This window comes from Eurosta solidaginis, chromosome 1 (genome assembly GCF_040869045.1).
Source record: "Eurosta solidaginis isolate ZX-2024a chromosome 1, ASM4086904v1, whole genome shotgun sequence".
NCBI lineage: Eukaryota > Metazoa > Arthropoda > Insecta > Diptera > Tephritidae > Eurosta > Eurosta solidaginis.
This window is the reverse complement of record NC_090319.1, coordinates 357717603-357737040: the sequence shown is the minus strand read 5'-3', so window position 1 is coordinate 357737040 and position 19438 is coordinate 357717603. Positions and strand designations below refer to the sequence as shown.

At 37.8% G+C, this 19438-nt stretch overlaps 1 protein-coding gene across 6 annotated transcripts in view; it reads right to left on the bottom strand.

Annotated features, from left to right (window-relative positions):
- Positions 1–19438, bottom strand: part of AstA-R2 (Allatostatin A receptor 2) — a 66656-nt gene that overhangs the window by 17262 nt on the left and 29956 nt on the right. For 5 of the 6 annotated variants that reach the window (XM_067774357.1, XM_067774392.1, XM_067774384.1 and 2 more), the window contains exon 4: positions 17040–17198. The exons of the other annotated variant lie outside the window; for it this stretch is intronic. In XM_067774357.1, coding sequence (XP_067630458.1) covers positions 17040–17198 — 159 coding nt within the window. The remainder of the gene's footprint in view (positions 1–17039; positions 17199–19438) is intronic. 6 annotated transcript variants of the gene reach the window in all.

Below are 19438 nucleotides of genomic sequence, written 5' to 3'. Positions count from 1 at the left end.
ATTTGCAGAACAGTAGACTTAAATATCTCAAACCTTTTAGTGGTATCAAGACTGCAAAACAAATTATCCCAATTTATTTCCAGCAAAAGATTGTTCAAGTTCGAAAAATCACATCTCTTAAAATTAAAAGAAAAATTAGAGCTGGTAGTACTCGCTTCGGCAAATTTATAAAACTCAAGATCAAGAACTAATGGAACATGATGCAAATCGGATTTTTTAATAGGAGAAATACATTCAAAAAGTGAAAAATTTAGATTATTAGATAAAAATATCAAATCCAAAGTACGACCTAGTCTGTTTGAAAAACGATTAATTTGTTTAATATCAATACTTAAAAAACTATCTATTAAATATATTTCACTGGAGCCAATGACCTCACATGCTATTAAAGCCGAGTTTGATAGAGTCTGTGACCATTTAACATTACCCAGATTAAAATCACCCAGCACGCAGAGATGATCACCACCAACTTTGTTCAATGCCAGTGACGTAATATTATCGACATGTGCAGTGTATAAGTCGTAGCTACTATTAGGCGGTATATACGAAGTACAAACAAAAACAGTGTCTGATGAGCCTCGAATGCATACACATAGCTGGTCAAGTAGCGCACTGTTATTTTCCAGTATGATTTCAGAAGCATGATGTTTGGAATGTACCGCAATGAGAACTCCACCACCTCGTGCACAACCAGTAAAGTTTGAATTTCTGTCTTTGCGAAAAACATTGTATAACATAGGATCAAAATATTCCTCGCTGAAAAAGTTTTCATTTAGCCACGTCTCAATGAAGACAAAAACATCATATTCTTCATGGCAGCTAAATAGCCGCACCAGCTGGGATTTTGTTCTAACACCAGCCATATTCTGCATATATAATCTTAGGTGATTATTTCTTCCATCTAACCCAACCGATTGCCGTCGGACATCGGTTGGTTTTCGTCGTTTTTTGGCTTGAATTTAAATGGGCGCACAACAATATTTGCAGGCCATAGTTCAGGCCGCAACAGCATCGCATATGAGTTGGCATTAACGCCTAACTTGAAATTAAGGTGTCTCAAAGAGCTCGGATCCACACCTTTCTTGCTAAGACTACTGCAAATAATGGAGTTTTCTTCCATACCAGTATGTCTAGCAATATATTTTTTTTACCTGGTCAGCTGTTGCTGAAGTAGAAAAGGGAGATATATGGAGCCATTTTCTTCTGACAACAGCTCGTAACTCATTACTGGAGCTCGAAAATTGAGGGACTAGTTGCATACAGCTCTTCATCCTGTATATTTCGGTATACTTAATGGTGGGTCTATCTATTTTCCTTTAAGGGCTTACAATTTTGGGTTTCGTAACGAAATTAATATACCATTTCATTTTCATGAAAGGTACAAAAATAGCTGTCAAGCTACATAGCTGCTCGCCGATCCAAAAACGCGCAATGTGCACACGATCCGCAGTCAAAGAATCGATATGGAGTATCATCTCTTCTCAGCCAAAATCTACACGTGAAACCACGAGAACTTCTTTTAATATGCTGGCAGGTTTGCCTGTTTGTATTACATCACTTTCACCAAATCCAATAGATTTTAATAGCTTTTGGCTGCGACTTACAAAATAAAAATCTTCGGATAAAGTAATAAGCCACAAAATGTAGAACGAATTTACCCAAATCCTGAAGGAAGTAAAGTTAGGTTCAACTGTTTGAAACGCGAGGACCTCTCATAGGCTGAATCAGTCCATAGTATTCCCAGGAGTTTGCGCAACGACCAAACTGATAACTTCTATCAAAAACCAAGATCTATGTTATAAAATAACTCTGTACTCTTCGAAAATATTAAAAGCTTCCTAGAAACTTTTCCGATTGCTGTTTCTTGATCTGATATCTTTGTCACGCTTTACAGCTCGAGTTATAGTGCGGAGATTGCAAGATAAGTGTAGAGTACGGGCTCAATAATTTAGTTTTGAAACATAGAGAGAAAATTATACACGAGAGTCTGTTCGTCCTGTTAATTTAATGCTTCTAGAAAAGCAAATTATTCCTACACACGGCGCTAAACGCTTGGCTTCCTGCGAACTTTGAAAGCTTTAACATTTCTTTTGCTTGTCTTCTAAGAAAACTCAGCTCCTTTCTCTACCAAGCGGCTTTGTTTTTTCTCTGAATCTCTTTAGCTGGCAAGCTCGATTATGTGTAGGCAATAACATCCTTAATATTCCTGATTTCCTCAGTTTCGCAAACTCCTTGGTTTGACCCAGTTTTATTTCCAAATGTTTCTAGAATTATGTCCATTTCGTTGACTTAGAGTTTCTGACCGTTCCTTCCTTCTCTACCCTCCTGGAGATGATGCTAAAGCTGATATATGCATGATCTAAGAAGGAAGGCCTTTTAAGGACTCTCTAATCACACCTTGATATATCACATTGAGAATTTAATATGATATAAACAACTTTGAAAGCTATAAGACCAACATACGTTAGGTCACTACCTCTGTTCGCAGTCTGCAAATAGCTTTGCAGTATATAAGAGAATAATATATATTCGCCTCGGAATAGAGACTGGCCTCCCATCCGCTCTTATGATAATCCATTCTTTGAGTCCTTTCTCTTACATGAGCCTCTTGCACTCCCTAGGTCGTATTCCCGCATTGCAGGAAATATATTAGGATAACAGAATAAATGATTGCTTATTCTTCTGCTCGACGACCACCACCGCAAAGTGCTCTTTAGTGTAGTTGGGTAGCCTACATGAGTGTAGTTGTTTCCTGACGGATAAAGTCAAATATTTTGATTGTGAACATCGAGCAATAGTGAGCGGATTTTAAATCGGATAGGAACGAACGTAGGTGATAAAAGTCTGCAATGAACGCAGTAGTATGAGCACCGTTATTTTTCAAAACCACGATCAACTGTTCGAGCGGTGGGTACCTAAGTGCTGATGGAAGCTGCCAGCAAATAAGGGCTGACTAACAAATAAAAGCCTAAAAATAAAACAAATACGTCCCAACAGTTGAAAAATTAAAAGTTGCTAGAATGAACAGAAACTTAACCTTGTTTTCCTCAGTATTTTATATCAAACAAGTACTATTACTTAGATTTTAAATCCATCTCTTTGATGACACTTTTGAACAACCGTCGTAAAGATTTGCATCTAAAATGTATCTTAATATTAAAGGAAATTTGTATACGCTTGTAAATTAGCCATTTTAACCCAAGCAAAAGCTTTGAAAAAAATATTGTAGCAAAACAAGAAAATATTGTCTACCAAACTGGTAGATGGAAATACACGCGAAAGTGTAAAATTCGGTGAAATGAATTCATACCGGAAGAAATCCATTGGCTACATGGTAGGACGCCTAAAAGCATGCACTGAATATACTGTAATTAAAATTCAACTAAGTTTTGTATAAAATTATTCCAAAGAAGGACAATTCAACTGGCTTAAAAGAATACCATAAAAATAATATAAAACAAACGAAAAAATCAACGCTTAAAAAACAAAAACCCTGTTGAAAATAAGTAGACCCGACCGTAAATACTCATTTTCAGAAAAAGGGCAATAAAGAAACTGTACAAGAGCCTCACTAATGAAAAAGTAATGTGATTAAAGTAACGTAACTGAAGTGTTATAGGCATAATATGGAAAGCGAATTGTGCCGTATTCTGGGTTCAAAGACCGCAATGTTAACCTCTTTACATATTTACATAGTCTCGTGAGAGTGTGTAGCCAGAAATTAATGTAAGGCAAAATAAGAAAACTAACAAAGGTCGGGTGCAAAATAAAAAAGGGCTTATTGAATGAAGCAGAACTTTGCAGAATATGCGGCCAACCAAAAGTGTGGGTGTTTAAGTACGGGCGATTCCTTGTCGTTGAGTTTAAGAATAATTTGCATTTAATTTGTTGCCACTAAAATACACAATGCAACGCAGATACAATTGACCAAAAAAAAAAAAAAAATAATAATAATAAAGGCAAAAAAAAGGACTACTTAAACATTGTAGGGTAAGGCCAAATTCTTAAGCCACTGTCCAATGGGTAAATGTGATTTTGTATACTGATTTAACTTTTTTTCGTCTTTTAAAGAGCAATGCGATGTGAGTTGCTCAAGGTATTGTTAATATGAAGTGCTGTCAAGATAAGTAGCCAAAAGCCTTCTTTGCTAATTCGAGGTTAACACATTTTTGAGTATGAAATTAATGAATATGTTATACAAAACAGAATTGTTTATTTTAAATTTAAGTCTTATCCTTAGAGCGACTGAGACTTAATAAGAATTCATGAACGCCATAAACTTAGCGAAAGATATACGGGAACACGATGCAATAACCCAGACAGGTGAGGTCAATATTACAAAAGGAAGTCGCATTTGACAATACTCGCGCTCATAATTTTGTGTGTTGCATCTTGACTTCTGCAGCATTGATTCGCTCAGTATCATAAAAAAATATTATATGAATGCCTTCCTGAAATATGAAGTAAAGCGTGGGAAAATAATGCTTGGCGTCTGTCTTTCCTTTTGTGGTAGGGTTAATCTCCTTTTCCACAGAGAAAGTGAAAAAATTTTAATCTACGAAACTTAATGGCTGGATCTTTAGAGTAACACTTTTTCCACAATTAAAGAAAATGGAAACATACTGCTGACGTCAATGGGATGTTTGATAATCTGGAAAAATATTATGAAGTTACGGGTGAGTATCTGCAAGGCTTGAAACACGAAAAATCGGGACTGACAATATACCGTCCCAAAACCGAATATTTATCTATGTAAACCAAGCATTGAACGTATTTACTAGAAATATCTGTCTGGTGTTAAAATATGTGACCGTTTTACACCAAAGATCCTTCAACAAATTAGAGATTTTAGATTTACCTGATGGCAGAGTCTTGAACATATTTAAAAAAACTTTCTCTTTACCCTGAAATCATTTAGACAAATAAGAAAAACTTCAAGTCTTATGATCAAACTCTACATTGTTCAGATTTTCCATATCCATCCACCTGCCTCTTCTTTTTCCTAACCCTCTTCCTCTCTTATTTCCTCTTGTATCTGCATTTTATATTTTACATTAAGGGGCTCATTCAACTTAACAATTCCTTTCATTCCTCCATAAATTTTCTCGCTTTTCCTCTTACTCTTCCCGCTCTTGCTCTTATCCAAGTCTTTTCCTCATTATTACTATTATTTTATCCTTATTCTTTATATTCCTGCTAACCTCAGTTTACTCCTTTGTGTCAAACCGTAACCCTTTTTTTATTGTTTTGATTTTTTTTCTGGGACGTTGTGGCAGCGTACTGCCCTCAAGTGGCCCGATGAAAAGTGGCTAAGAAATATAGACTCACAAAATACAATAGATTAAAAGTATAAATCTAATTTTTTAATTACTAAGAGAAGATAGAACCGTTTTTTTATGGCAAAGAGCGAGTCCGAAACATCAATTATTCTCGAGTGAGAGTTATAATCTTCACACAAACATAGAAAAGGTTCGTGTAGTTGGAAATTGCTTCTGCATTGTTTAAGAATTATAGGTTTATAATGCCTTGAAACTCGGCATGAAACATTCTAGCTTACTTCGTTCATAAGAAATGGGCTTGAAATCGATCCATTTAAAAGTCTAGCCATAAATAATATACCTAGCATTTCTCTACGACTTGCAAGGGTAGGAAGATTTATTAGTTTTAATCGATGAGTGTAAGGAGGAAGATTATGCGGAGAGTCCCATTGCTGATTTCTCAAGGCGAAAAGTAAAAATTGTTTTTGAATTGATTCTAGTCTATCCACATGAACTCGATAACGCGGATTCCAAATTATCGATCCATATTATAATATCGGTCTCACCAATGATGAAAAAAGGATTTTTGTAACGTAAGGTCCATCTTTTCACAAATGCTAAAACTCCTCTCGCTTTATTGACTGTGGCATTAATATGAGGGTTGAAACTAAGTTTGCAATTGAAACTCCCAAGTCGACAAAAATATCAACGCTTTCCAGAGTTTGGCCATTAATTGTATAGGAAGCTGGTTGTACGTTCCTACGTTAAAAGCACATGGATTTACATTTTTCTATGTTGGGAGGCATAAAATTCGCATTATACCAAGTAACTAAACGATTTAAATCCGCCTGGAGTACAGAACGTTCTTCAACCGACGCATATGACTTAAAAAGTTTTACGTCGTCGGCATACATTAAAATATTAGAATATTTTATAGTTCTGGAAATATCGTTTATAAAGATCAAAAATAGAATGGGACCGAGATGGCTGCCCTGAGGCACACCGGAGGGAACATCGATGACATTCGAACAAATGTTTTTAATAATGACTCTTAGAGTTCTACCGCAAAGATAGGAGGAGATCACTATCTCTCCATTCGACTCATATTTTCTTTACTTCTCCGACTTCCCTTCAACTTTCTCTAAATTAGTAAAAAAGTAGCAAAATAGTACAAGAAATTTACCCTGTCTACTACTTTAAAATTCATGCTCGGACTATAAGGGCTGTCAATTGTTGCTGTACTACATTCATAACTTCATTCGTCTGGTTTTATTGTGTCATGTACTTAACTGAGTTCCATTGTCAAGTTATATCTTCTCAAATTATCTTTTTAAAATTTGAATCTTATTGTATCGAATTTCTGCAATAAAAAATGTGACTTTTGAACTACATCCAGTATCTATTAAAGGCTATCACAGGTCAGGATATGATAGTTCATAAAATTTTTAGTACTCAGCTGAGCAAATATTACAGAGTAAATTAATTTTGTTGATATAACGTGTGCACGTTTTAAACTAATCAAGACAATTATGGACATTCATATATCAAAATAATCAGGATTGAAAAATAAGTTCATTAAACCGATACCGTCTTTCTTTGTAAACTCTTGCCAACGCTCAAAATACTCTATAATTCTGCGCCTACACACAAATGTTGTGTAAATAAAATGCCCTTATTTACAGCACTACTCTGCTAGTAGAAGTTAACAATTGAAATTATCCACGCAATTCACTTACAACGTATCAAAATCAAACTCTTTGAACGCCACTATGACTGCGCCGCTTTTATACTCTCAGTTGCCTCTTTCACCTATTTCTCCCAGGTTATAGTCTTTTCGTGAACAAAATTTGTTCGATTAGTTGTTTATGTTCTATTGTCATATTCACTGTTGTCTTCCATGTATATGTGTGAGTACAGTCATGTGCACTCTTTATTACTCTGTACATGTGTGTGTAATATCGTCCACGCTCTTTGTAGCTGGAATTGTTTCCAAGCTTTGTAAAATTCTTAGTATTGCATGCTACTGGGACAGAGCCTTCTTCTTGCGTCGGTTCCGTACCCTTCTCCACTTTACTTCTACGTTTGCATTTGTATGCTTTTCCAACACATTTTCCATTTTTCCTTATGAACGTTATGTAAGGCGGCCCATTAAAGTCGTCGAAATATTTTCAACCATTTTTTAAAGAACATGTAAATCAAATTTTTAAATGCGCGAACGTTTCTTTTGCCTGTGCGAGGATTTAAATAAGTATGGTATTCATCAATCAAAGTACATCTCTTCCTTATCATTTAGTATATACTCATTGCATTAAATAATAAAAAACGCGTTCTTTCCAACCTCCCGTATAACATAATCATAATTGCTGTTTAAAGTTCTACACTGCTGTTTGAAACCAAGTACATTGTGACAGCAATAATGTCAATAATTTTACATCAATGCATATAGCCAATAAACTTTGGCTGTCTCCTGCGCCCTCGATTATGATCTTTTGTTGCTCGAAGTCTCGTCCACTCCGACACTACAAAGAATTTTAAGAATATTATTTTGAAACTAAGTCTAACTTTTAAATTCGTTATGAACATCTGCACTTTAAATAAATAAATGTAAGGCGCGATAACCTCCGAAGGGATCTAAGGCCGAGCTTCTCTTCCAATTTGCGTCGTGCTCCTCTTGATTTTCACTACAAATTGGCCGGACGGGACCTACATGCTTTACGCCGACTCCGAACGGCATCTGCAAGGCAGATGAGTTTTCATTGAGAGATTTTTATGGCAGAAATACACCCGGAGCGCTTGCCAAATACTGCCGAGGGGCGACCCCGCTTAGACAAATTTTCTTCTAATTGAAAAACCTTATTTCTAAAATTTTAATGTTGATTTGTCCGGAGTGTGAACCCAGGGCATACGGTGTGGTAGGCGGATCATGCTACCATCACACCACGGTGGCCGCCACTTTGCCAATATTCAAACATGACTCTGTAACTAGTCTGTAAGCTTTTGTTAATCTGTAGATTAAATAAATAAATAAATAATCATATTTTATGGTCTCTGAATCCTTCTTCTCAAACGATACTTCTCTCTCTTTTTTACACAGGCTGAGTCAGGATCAAGACTCTGTCTTGATGTGCTAGTGAAAATATTTTAGTATATGTCAGGCAGGTATGACTCTGGCTGATTCGTGAAAATCAAAAGGAGTTTGGTATTGACGGGGATTTAACGCGGTACGCTAGTAAATTGGGTATTTCAAAAGGTATACTTAATGATTTTTGTGTTTGTTTGAAGTTTACTTTACTTTTATTCATATAAAATACTGATCACCCTGTAAGTACCATTATTCCTTCTATCGGAATGCCGCTGATTATGTTGTGTATATTTTTATCAAATTATTATACGCAAATACCACGTACTGACAATGGACTCATCATGTATTTCATGTGCCCAGCATGAGATCGGCAACTGTTGGGTGCCAATATAAAAATTTGCGTGCTAATATTTTTACAACATGCAACAATAAATAAAGTATATTAAATATTTTATGGGCACGTTCCATCGATCGAAAATTATGAGGCGTTTTAAGTATAGTATTTTAAACATAAATATTTGGAGATAGGGGTTCTAAATAAACCATAAGTAGTTCCATGAGGAACTTGGGGTCGACAGAGACTCGACTGCAGAAGAAACCCGGATTCACCAAAGGAAGGTGAGGGTGAAAATTCGGGCGCAGAAGCACTGGGTTGCGCGTCGAAGAAAATTGAATTTTTTTCTTAGGAATTTTAAGACTTTTAAATTTCAAATTTAAGATCTGGCTTATTTAGTTACTGAGTTATTCAGTAATTTTTACTCGTATAAATTTATTGGCATTCAAATTCTCAAAAAGCAGTAAGTGCATTTTACTGCCTTTTTCCTATGTACGGCAGTATAGTGGAATTCGCTAATTGTAAGATTGACAAATACCAATAAATAATAGTTAAGGAGTACGAAAATGCTGTTGATGTGCTAACACTGTTTCGCCCCATTCAATAGGCGGAACCACTAGCAGTTTTAACAGGCTTGGACTATAGAGATGCTGCTGTTAGAGACATTTGTTCCACATTAAAATTGGAAAGATGGTTGGTTTCATGGGTAACATATAAGAGTTTAATATGTTACAATATCCAGAGCAAAGTTGAACCAGAGAAACTCTCCTCTCACTGGATTGTTTGAATTCCTCTTCCGCAAGATTTGGATAACGTATATTGGTACTGGGGTCACCTAGCACACGCCAGAAAAAGTGTCAAAAGACTTAGTGTGGATAAGACTTAGGGTCTCCTTGTGCTTATCTGGAGAAAACGGCGGAGTTTTTGAGTGTCTGACCTCATTAAAGTTCTAAAAGCAATGTGGTATGATTCTCATGGATGTGGGGATAGATCAAATAGTTGTTTTCTGGGATGTCCCGGTTTGTGACAGTTCAGTGAAACTAATTAATTAGAATTCCATTTTGCTCTTTTATATTTTACTCTTTTACCTCACTAGGTAGGTTATATTCAAAGATCATAAGAAGAAATTCCGTGGCAGTTCTGTAACGCGAGGTAAAAAAACTAAACAGGCTGATTATTTTAGATACTAGATCATCAATTGATGGGCAGTATCTGTTACCATTATTGTGCAGTATTCTGCATTGAGAATAATTATTAAATTTTTCTGGCGGAAAGGGAGATTTGATGTTTTCTTCCTCAACCCTGTCAACACCTGCCGATCACTTAGATAATTTGCGGTCCATCTGTTAGAGGGAGTATGTGAACCTTCTATGTGTTGGACTGGCATACAGTGTCGAAAACTTTTGGCAGGGGAAGTGCCAGGAGTACCATCCTATGATGGGGTTTTCTTCTGGCTTAGTCCGTAATTTATTTGAGTGTTAGTGGCGTTTAGTGCTATGACGCTATTCATTTTATTGAAGCCTTACTGATGACTGGCTAACCAAGAAAGACAAAAGACTTCGACGGCAAGTTAAAACCAAGCCTTATGTAACGCCTGCCACATACTGCCAACTTCAGGGTATACTTTTTCTCAATATATCCCACATATTGAGCGCTATGCCTTGAGCAATATCCTCTGAAGATGCTTGATAATGGCTATGGTAATAGGGCCATTTGCAAGTGCATGTCGAATAGGCATTGCTGCACTGCTAGAACAACAGGGTAAAAACTTAATCCGTGAAGAGGACAGCCGTTAACGCAAGTGAGAATCGTTAGTGCAAGTCCCATCGTAAAAAATTAGTGAATTCTGTTTCTGGTATGACTACGAGGCCCAGTCAGAAAATATGAACCAGCAATCAACCTAGGTAAGAGTGCAAATTTGTATCCGTTATCACTACACGGAGATTTGAAGAGTACACCTAAACGCAAGTTTCCGAAAATAGAGATCTCTTTGCGAAAGTCGAGATTTCTCTCCGAACATACCCAGATAAATTGCAAAAAAACTTTCCTCATTTATGCGAATTTCTAATCATGACGTCAATAGCATAGGAGCAAATCTCCCTAAAGAATTAATGATTTATAATACACTCGGCAGACATTGTTGTGCCCTAAATTTTGTCAATCAGCATACATTTGAGTAAGCTTTTTCCGCCTAACACTGCCTCTTCACTTTTTCTTAACCTTCCTGTGCATAGATGTGTACCCGGGTACCTTTTGGATATTGAAAAGCCATTTCTAAATAATCTACATATAGAAACGAGTTAAAATTTTGTGGCATCGTATGGGAATAAGTTTTCTACAAAAAGGAGAGAAAATTTTTTCAAATATACTTTCATAAAGATGGTTTTTTAATAAATTAGTTTTTTATTACTAAAATTAGTTTTTATTACTATTTCTCATGGCTGGGGTACCCAGGTACCACTAGTAGTTCTGCGAAGTAAGAAGAAAAATTATTCATGAACAGGACGGTTAATCCTTTTATTCACTCCCCCTCCGTCTTTTTCGCTTCAACTATCTCTATCTTCGTCTCACTCTATCTCTTTCTCAGTCTCCTTCTCCTTCCCTCTTTTCTCTTCTCTCAAGTTTTTCCCATTCTTCTTCACCCCTTATTGCCAGTCCCAGAGGGTGGTATGTATTTTGTTCCAGTCCCACTCCGAGTCTCAGTTTCAGTCCCAATTCTCCTTTGGTCTACTTCCTGAAAAAAAGGGTCGTAAATTCTAATAAAGGCAAATTTATATACCAAATTTCAAGAAAATCGAATAGGACGTATGTATATAGGTATGTGGGTATTATTAATGTATGTCTTTATTTCGGCGTCGCATGCATATTTATCAGTTTTGCCAGATTGATGCGACTTAATCGAATATCACAAGGAAAACTACTTTAAAGCTCTCTGCAATAGCTTTCATTTGATATCCATATTACATACACATTCTAGGGGTATCCGGGTCCACGTTTTGGCCTATATCTCGAGACCTTAGTCACCCAGCGGTATAAAAAAGACTGTACTAAAGCACACATCAACAGCTTAAATTTGATACCCATAATATAAAAGCACATCCTAGTGTTACCCGGCTCCACGTTTTGGCCTATATCTCGAGACTCTAGTCACCCAGGTGTACGAAAACTACATATGAACCTTCCTCTTCAATCACTATATATACAAAAAAACGCATCAAAATCCATTGCGTAGTTTTAAAGGTTTAAGCATTCAAAGGAACATAGGGACAGAAAAAGCGACTTTGTTTTATACTATGTAGTGAAGTGATACAGAAACTGCGGCTTAGTGACAACTTCTCTCGCATCACCATGCCTCCCCCTATAGTATGCCTGTCATTATTTAAATATTTTTAATATTCTCGAAATAAATAGTTTGTACAAACACGTTTATAGCACTCTGAATTATTAATCATGTCATATTGAAAAATACACACAAAAGGGGAATAAAATAGTATTGAGTGGCATCAATTCAATAAAAGTAAAAGCTGACCTGATGAATACGAATAGCAGGAAAAATATTTATACAACAAAATAATCTGGTTAAATTGAGATCTTTTTAACAATAAATCCCATCATATTTTTGTAATGGATAAAAATGCGTATTTAAACAGATTTATTTGTGCAGACAGAATAAGCGGTAAATTTAAATATTATTATTGTGACGTCTTTTAAATATACATACGTAGATATGTATCGATGCTTCAAATATTTGGATTAGAGTGCCTTACCCTAAAATCGAAAGTTTTGTCGACTTTTCTTACTTTTTTTTATTATTGGACGTCAAGTGGCCCAACGAAACCAGGCTAATCCTATTCATGTGTCCACACCCGTGGGACTGCCGTTAGGCATAACGTCACGGCGGGAAAGGCGATTTAGTCGCCACTACTTCGTATGCGCATTTCTTTGTGCTCCCTTTAAGCAAGCATCAATTTCATCATAACTATAAACAACACATTCGTGGAACTAAATTCCTTATGGAAGGCTCCTCTGCAAAAACTCTGTGTACAGAGATTATTGCGCTGTAAAAACGAGGGCAATGAAGCATTACATGTTCTGCGCTTTCCAATTCGGAGGGACAGGTGGATAGAAAGGATCATCCACTACCCACGCTTATGTAGGTATTCCTTGAAGCCGTATGGCCCGCTCAATATCTGTGGGTGGTGGTAATTTAGTTCGCCGTGTTTTCGCTCTTACCATTCTTCTATATTTCGAACTAGCATGAAATTCAAGCGCCATTTTCTCGACTTTTGTTATTGAAACGGCATTACAGATCTATGTCAAACATTGAAGAGCTATAAGTTTGTTATCGACAATAAAGGTAATCGAGAAGCTATTGATTTCGAGTCATCGATTAATTATCAAAAAATTCTCGATTATTTATTTATTTCGATTTGCTGCCGAAAAGTTTCCGACTTGTTGTCGTATTTTTATAAACCTATTATATGCGTGTTAGCGAAAAATTATTGATTTGTAATCGATTATTAGCCGAAAATATATCGATGTGTTATCAAAAATGCTTCGCTTTGATATCGAAAAGTTATCAATTTGTTACCGGAGTTTAACCAATTTGTTGTCGGCGGTTTGTTGTTTTGTTATTGAAAAATTATCGAATTGTTATCGAAAGCTATCACTTTCTGCCGATAATAAAACAATACCTTTTCGGTCGCGATTGTTATGGATAAGATGCCGTCGAAGGTATTCCCAAAAATCCCGAAATTATTAGCTTCGGATTGCAGTTGCCTTCGAGCTCTAGCTAATTTAACTACATTAGTTTTCTAGACATTGTTATGTTGATACACCGCACTTTACGAGTACTTTTGGTGATGTCAAACTGAAGGAAAATTATAATCTTCTGTGGACGCTGGTTGTCAACAAACTATACTTAAAGTAGTTGACATTGAAAATGGAAATAGTTTTCTGCTCCTGATACATGCGGCACTAAATGAGCATGAGAACTCGGGTCATCGCGGATAATGGATATTTGCTCCTGTTTACTAAGAGGCTCAATATGCGATATTTAAATGGGAGAGAGCGAAGAAGGCTTCCGTTTCATTTTATGCATGTCAGATGTGCTTGGGGCCTAGCACTCCTTCTCTCTCAATAGGTATTTAAGGCGATTTACAGCGGTTATAAGGTCTGCGCCGAACTACGGAGTTCTTGTTGGGTGCATGGTCACACCATGCAGGCTATAAATCATTATCAAAACAAGCTCTTATGGATGGATTGTATGTCATTCTGCACATCCTATTTGCAGACCTGGTTATCAAATACAGGCTAACTGATCCTGTACTTTAACTAGCTGATGCTGTTCTTAGTTGCGATCTGAAAGCTGCAGTAGAGGTGGAAGTTTGATGCCGGTTGCGGAAAGGGAGAAACATATTGGCTTAGGAGGATGCGACTAGCGAAGTTTTTATGGTAAGCATCCCAATGCATATCATCAACTAAGCAAGAAATGCGTAGAACCAAGCACGAGGTTACAAAGTATAGAAGATCATATGCACGTCCTACGACATTAGGCGAACGGTGTTACTGACTTACTTACTTAATTGGCGCTTAACCGTCTAAACGGTTATGGCCGTCCAGCAAGGTGCGCCAGTCGCTCCTTCGCTGCGCCAACCGGCACCAATTGGTCACGCCAAGGGGGTTTAAATCGTTTTCCACCTGGTCCTTCCAACGGAGTGGGGGCCGCCCTCTACCTCTGCTTCCATAGGCGGGTTCCGATAGAAACACTTTCTTGGCCGGAGCATCATCTTTCATTCGCATAACATGGCCTAACCAGGGCAGCCGCTGCATTTTAATTCGCTGGACTATGTTGATGTCTGCGTATAGCTCGTACAGCTCATAATTAAATCTTCTTCGGTACTCGCCATCACCAACGCGTAGAGGTCCATAAATCTTCGAAGAACTTTTCTCTCTTGAACACTCCCAAAGCCGCTTCATCTGCTGTTGTTATCGTCCATGATTCTGCCCCATATAGCAGGACGGGTACGATAAGTGACTTGTAGAGTATGATTTTCGTTCGCCGAGAGAGGACTTTACTTTTCAATTGCCTACCTAGTCTAAAGTAGCATTTATTGGCAAGATTGATTCTTCGCTGGATTTCAGTGCTGATGTTGTTGCTAGTGTTGATGCTGGTCCCCAAATAAACGAAGTCTTTTACTATTCCGAAATTATGGCTGCCAACAGTAGCGTGGTTGCCAAGGCGCAGATGCGCTGACTTTTTGCTCGATGACAGCAGGTACTTCGTTTTGTCCTCATTCACCATCAAACCCATCTTTATCGCTTCTTTTTCCAGTTTGGAGTAAGCAGAGCTAACAGCGCAGGTGCTACTATTATCCCTTAAAAGTGGCTGAAAGGCTGATTCACTTGTGTCGTTCTATGCTTTAAGATAAGAGCTCGTAATGACTTTAGATTTCTAACTAGATCTTGGCTCGACATGAAATTCAGTCATCGATAGTTAACTGTGGAATTTAAGTAAACTCCCCACCATGAAAGTGGTTACAAGAGTCAATCTCATAGCAGGAAGCAACAAAGATCAAGGAAAGTTTTTAATACACGCCAAGGGATAGGGGGGGGGGGGGGGGGGGGGGGGGTTGTGTAGCGTAACCCTTTCAAGCCGTTTTCAGCGCAATTTTAAACTTCCTCCACTCGTGGCGAATCCTGTTTATTTATCAGGAGGGATGCTGGCCACAGCATGTTCATTACGAAAAAAATGGGGTTGCATAACTGAGAAGGTTCAACGTGGTCATATCAAGTCGTCCCTATTTTCCGTGTTGTATGGATCAATGCTCGAAAAATTGCACTTCATATTGGTAAACCTTCCAGGGGTTCAAAGGCTTGTTAAATGCAATTCCCAGCTTTCGAGACCCAATTGTTAACCTCACCTACGCGAAGCGAATGCCGATACAAATATAAATGTATCATATTTAGCAGAGGCGGCACTGGCGACCCCAAGTAATTTGGCCTGAAAGTTCAATGTGTTCAAATTAAATCGATTCCATGATGGTCGGATTCGGATTTCGGAGAGTCTACTTATTGCTACAAGATTCAGAAGAAGTATTCTCCAAAACTAGGTCATAGTTTTTGATGGGGTGTAACTGTTTGGTTGTCCAGAAAATTTCAGTTTATGGACATATCCAGTCTAAGGAAGGTCCTTACGGACCGGCTAGTAAAACCAAATCTAGCTGAAACTTTCTTTACAAAAGAAGTATAATGTGAATGGAGGATAAGGCATCCGCTTGGTATCGCACGCGAGATGTCGAGATATATAGAAAATCCCCTAAGTATTGGAATTTATTAATTTCTTACAACACCATTTTTAGAGATTTTACGTTTTCGATAACGATTGTAACACACGGCAAAACTTATTTTTTGGATGACAAGTGGCATCAAAGATAACAAAAGCAATAAACAATTCTTCTGAAATCGTTGTTGTTTTTATTGTTGTAGCGATAAGGACACTCCCCGAAGGTGTTATCGATGTTGATGGTCCTGGGCCGGAGGCAGATCCGGTGTGTTCCGGTAACTAGCACCATAAACGTACTAGCACGACCATCCCGGAAACGATTTGGTATGACTATATGAAATCTTCTAGATTCATCAGAAGTTCGGGGTCGGCAGAGCTTCGGCTGTTAATGAAATAGGATTCGCCTTGGGTAGGTGAGGTTGACAATTTGGTTGGAGAAGCTACATATTGCGCTGGCAACCAATTGAGAGGGTTGCGCTACACAACCCCTTGAATAAATTTGGTATTTTAGTCGCCTCTTACGGCAGGCATACCTACCGCGGGTATATTCTAAGCCAATTAACCCGCTTGGAGATACCGAAATCGTAATAGTTAAGTATTCGCTGATATATCGAAGGCGAATGACGTGGCGAGTATCGAAGGAGGTATAATGATGAGCTGTTTGAGCTTTATGCAGATATTATGCAGCGAAAAAAACTCAAAGGCTGTGATGGTAAGGTCATGTTTTGCGAATGGACAAAAATACTGGGGTCAATAACGTATTTCCGTTGACACCGCAGTTTAGAAGCAGAAGAAGACTTGACCTCCCTTGGTGCTCTCGATTGGCGTCAGTTAACACCAAACAGGGATACCTGGCGTGACGTGTTACGAAACGGTAAAGCGTCAACTAGTGATGATAGTGATGAATGTTGTTAAAAAACTCAGTGAATTTGGGTGAAAAAATGGGAAATATTATCGTGATAACCCTAATAGTTATATTGCATACAAACAAAAAACCATATCAACGTATTAATGAGTTATTGCGATAAAATGAATTAATAAGCATTAACAGTTATTTCATTATACTTCCACTCTACTTACCTTATAGAAAGCCTTGCGAAAATTATCTGAGAGAAAAGCATACAATACAGGATTTATGCACGAACTCACATAGGCCAGCGTATGGGCGATGACTTGGAGTAACAATTTGATTTTTGTATTCGAATGATACAATTCAAGTGCTTTCAACAGTAAAATCAACTAAAAGAAAAGTACACAAAAGAAGACAATGATAAGTATTTACATATAATGAGTGGGTAGCCACTAGTTTTTATTGAATTAAGTGTAACGCAAACAGACAAATAAATTTAAAAGTGGATTAACAAAGTATTCAAATGAAATAAAAGTTACTTAACGAATTGTGTTGACAGTAGCTGTACACTTAAACGAACCCCTGCATTATAGTTCAAAATATAAATAAATACCTATTTATTGACCTATATATATTGAAATATGTACAACTGTTGTTGTAAAAGGAAATATGAAAGATATTTAATAGCGAAGATAGATATTTTAAAGGAACATATTGAGTTGTTCTTAAAAATACGGAGAATTAATTTAAAGGGAAATGTTGTACGCGACAAACACAACTTTTTCCCAAGAGCATGATGCAATAAAATGGTCAGGTGAGTTCAATATTCCTAGACGGAGTCGTATTTGATAATACTCGCCTTCATAACTTAGAGTGCCGTTTAAAAATGCTGCTTGTTGATGCTTTCTGCGACATATTTATGTATGGCAAAGCAATATTAAAGTTTAGAAGCAAGTATTTTCAATTAACAGCATCGCTCCTTGGCAGTGAATTGGCTTAAAATGTGTAGGCCCGTCCCCCCGAATCGTAAGAAAAATTAAAAGCTGTATGACGTAAATTTGAAGAGATGCTCGTCCTAAATATCTGCGGAGGTATATCGCACCTAAGTAAAGTAAGGTGGAACTGGTCGGTTCATGAGGACCTCACATATACTGAAAGAGTCCATAGTCTTAGCCGAAATTTGATTAACGATCAAACTGAAAATCTCTATGAATTACCAGGGCTTATGTTATAAAATAACTCCATGCTCTTGGCAAATACAAACATGCCACTTGCTGCTGCTAGATCTTACACCCGTATCACTCCTAATAACTTGAGTTTTAGCCTGCTAAGCGCAAGGCATGAGCAAAAAATGTGCTCGATCCTTTCATCCTCCAACCCGCACTTCCTGAATCTGCTATAACTGACCAAGTATGCTTGGCAACTATGTTAGTCTAAGGTTGTAGGAGCTACACATAATCTTCGACACTTTAAAGCCCCTCACTTGAACCCACGCCTTTTCCGATTGGTCGATCATGTACACCTCTCGGCTTTTCCTAATCGCTCCAAATAAAATTGAGACGTGTGCCCAGTAAGCTTCAAGTAATGTCCCTTTTAAGCAAGTGCATCCATTTTTCCATTCCCATCTATTCCCATAGAGCCAGTATAGATGTATGTTTTTCCCGTCCCGATACTTTCCAGAGATTGCTTACACTCTAACAGACTTTTGGATGCAATGCTATGCGGGACTATAGCCTCAATTGTTGCCGGCTCTCAGTGTTTCTACAGTTTTGGTTACTGCTACTGCTTCCACCTGAAAAACACTACCGTGATCTGGCCGTTTGCAGGATCTATTTTCGAATCAGCGCAGTTTAACGCAGACCCTATTCTTCCAATTATTTTGCAACCATTGGTGTACGCGTGTATCGCCTCGGCCGCCATTTGAGAAACCTAGCGCCAACCAAGAACCTCTATTGTGGCTCTAAGAATCCCTTCGAAGAGCAGATACGAAATCATTGGGCATATACGGCAATAAATGGTGCTGGTCCCGGGGCATTAAGCCTCGTTGTTAGCATCATGTTCTCTGCCACCAGGCTGAATACCCTTTCTAATATTATGAGGTAGGTGCAAATTTATGTGGCCTTATAGTTAAAGAAAAGCTTTACAATCGCTTTAAATACTTAATGGGATATAAACCCCGCAAAAACTTTGCATTATTTTACTTGCATAAAGTGCCATCCAGGCCATTTTCAGCCTCTCCTCTACATTAAATTTGCACGAAAACTTAGTGTCTATCATAATTCCTAGATATATTGTGCCAGGTTTTTCCTGTGGGGTCACCCTTACTATCGCTGGCCTGGTTCATTTTGGGACCTTGTACCCCTTAGTAATCCTTATTCTCTGTATTAGCTCTCAAAACCCGACATTAGATGCCCAGGTATGTATATCTCGAAGCTCCCGATCCATCAAAGAGATAAACTTTGAAAGGCACTTTCCACTTGTGATAGTTGCAGTGTCATCTACATAAGCCGTTAGTTTGATGGGTCCGTCATCGTAACACCTGAGCAGTTGGTTGATGACCAGCGTCAACAGCAGAGGTGATATGGCCTGCAGCGGTCCTCTGTCTATTGATTTCTTGGCCTCAAGCATT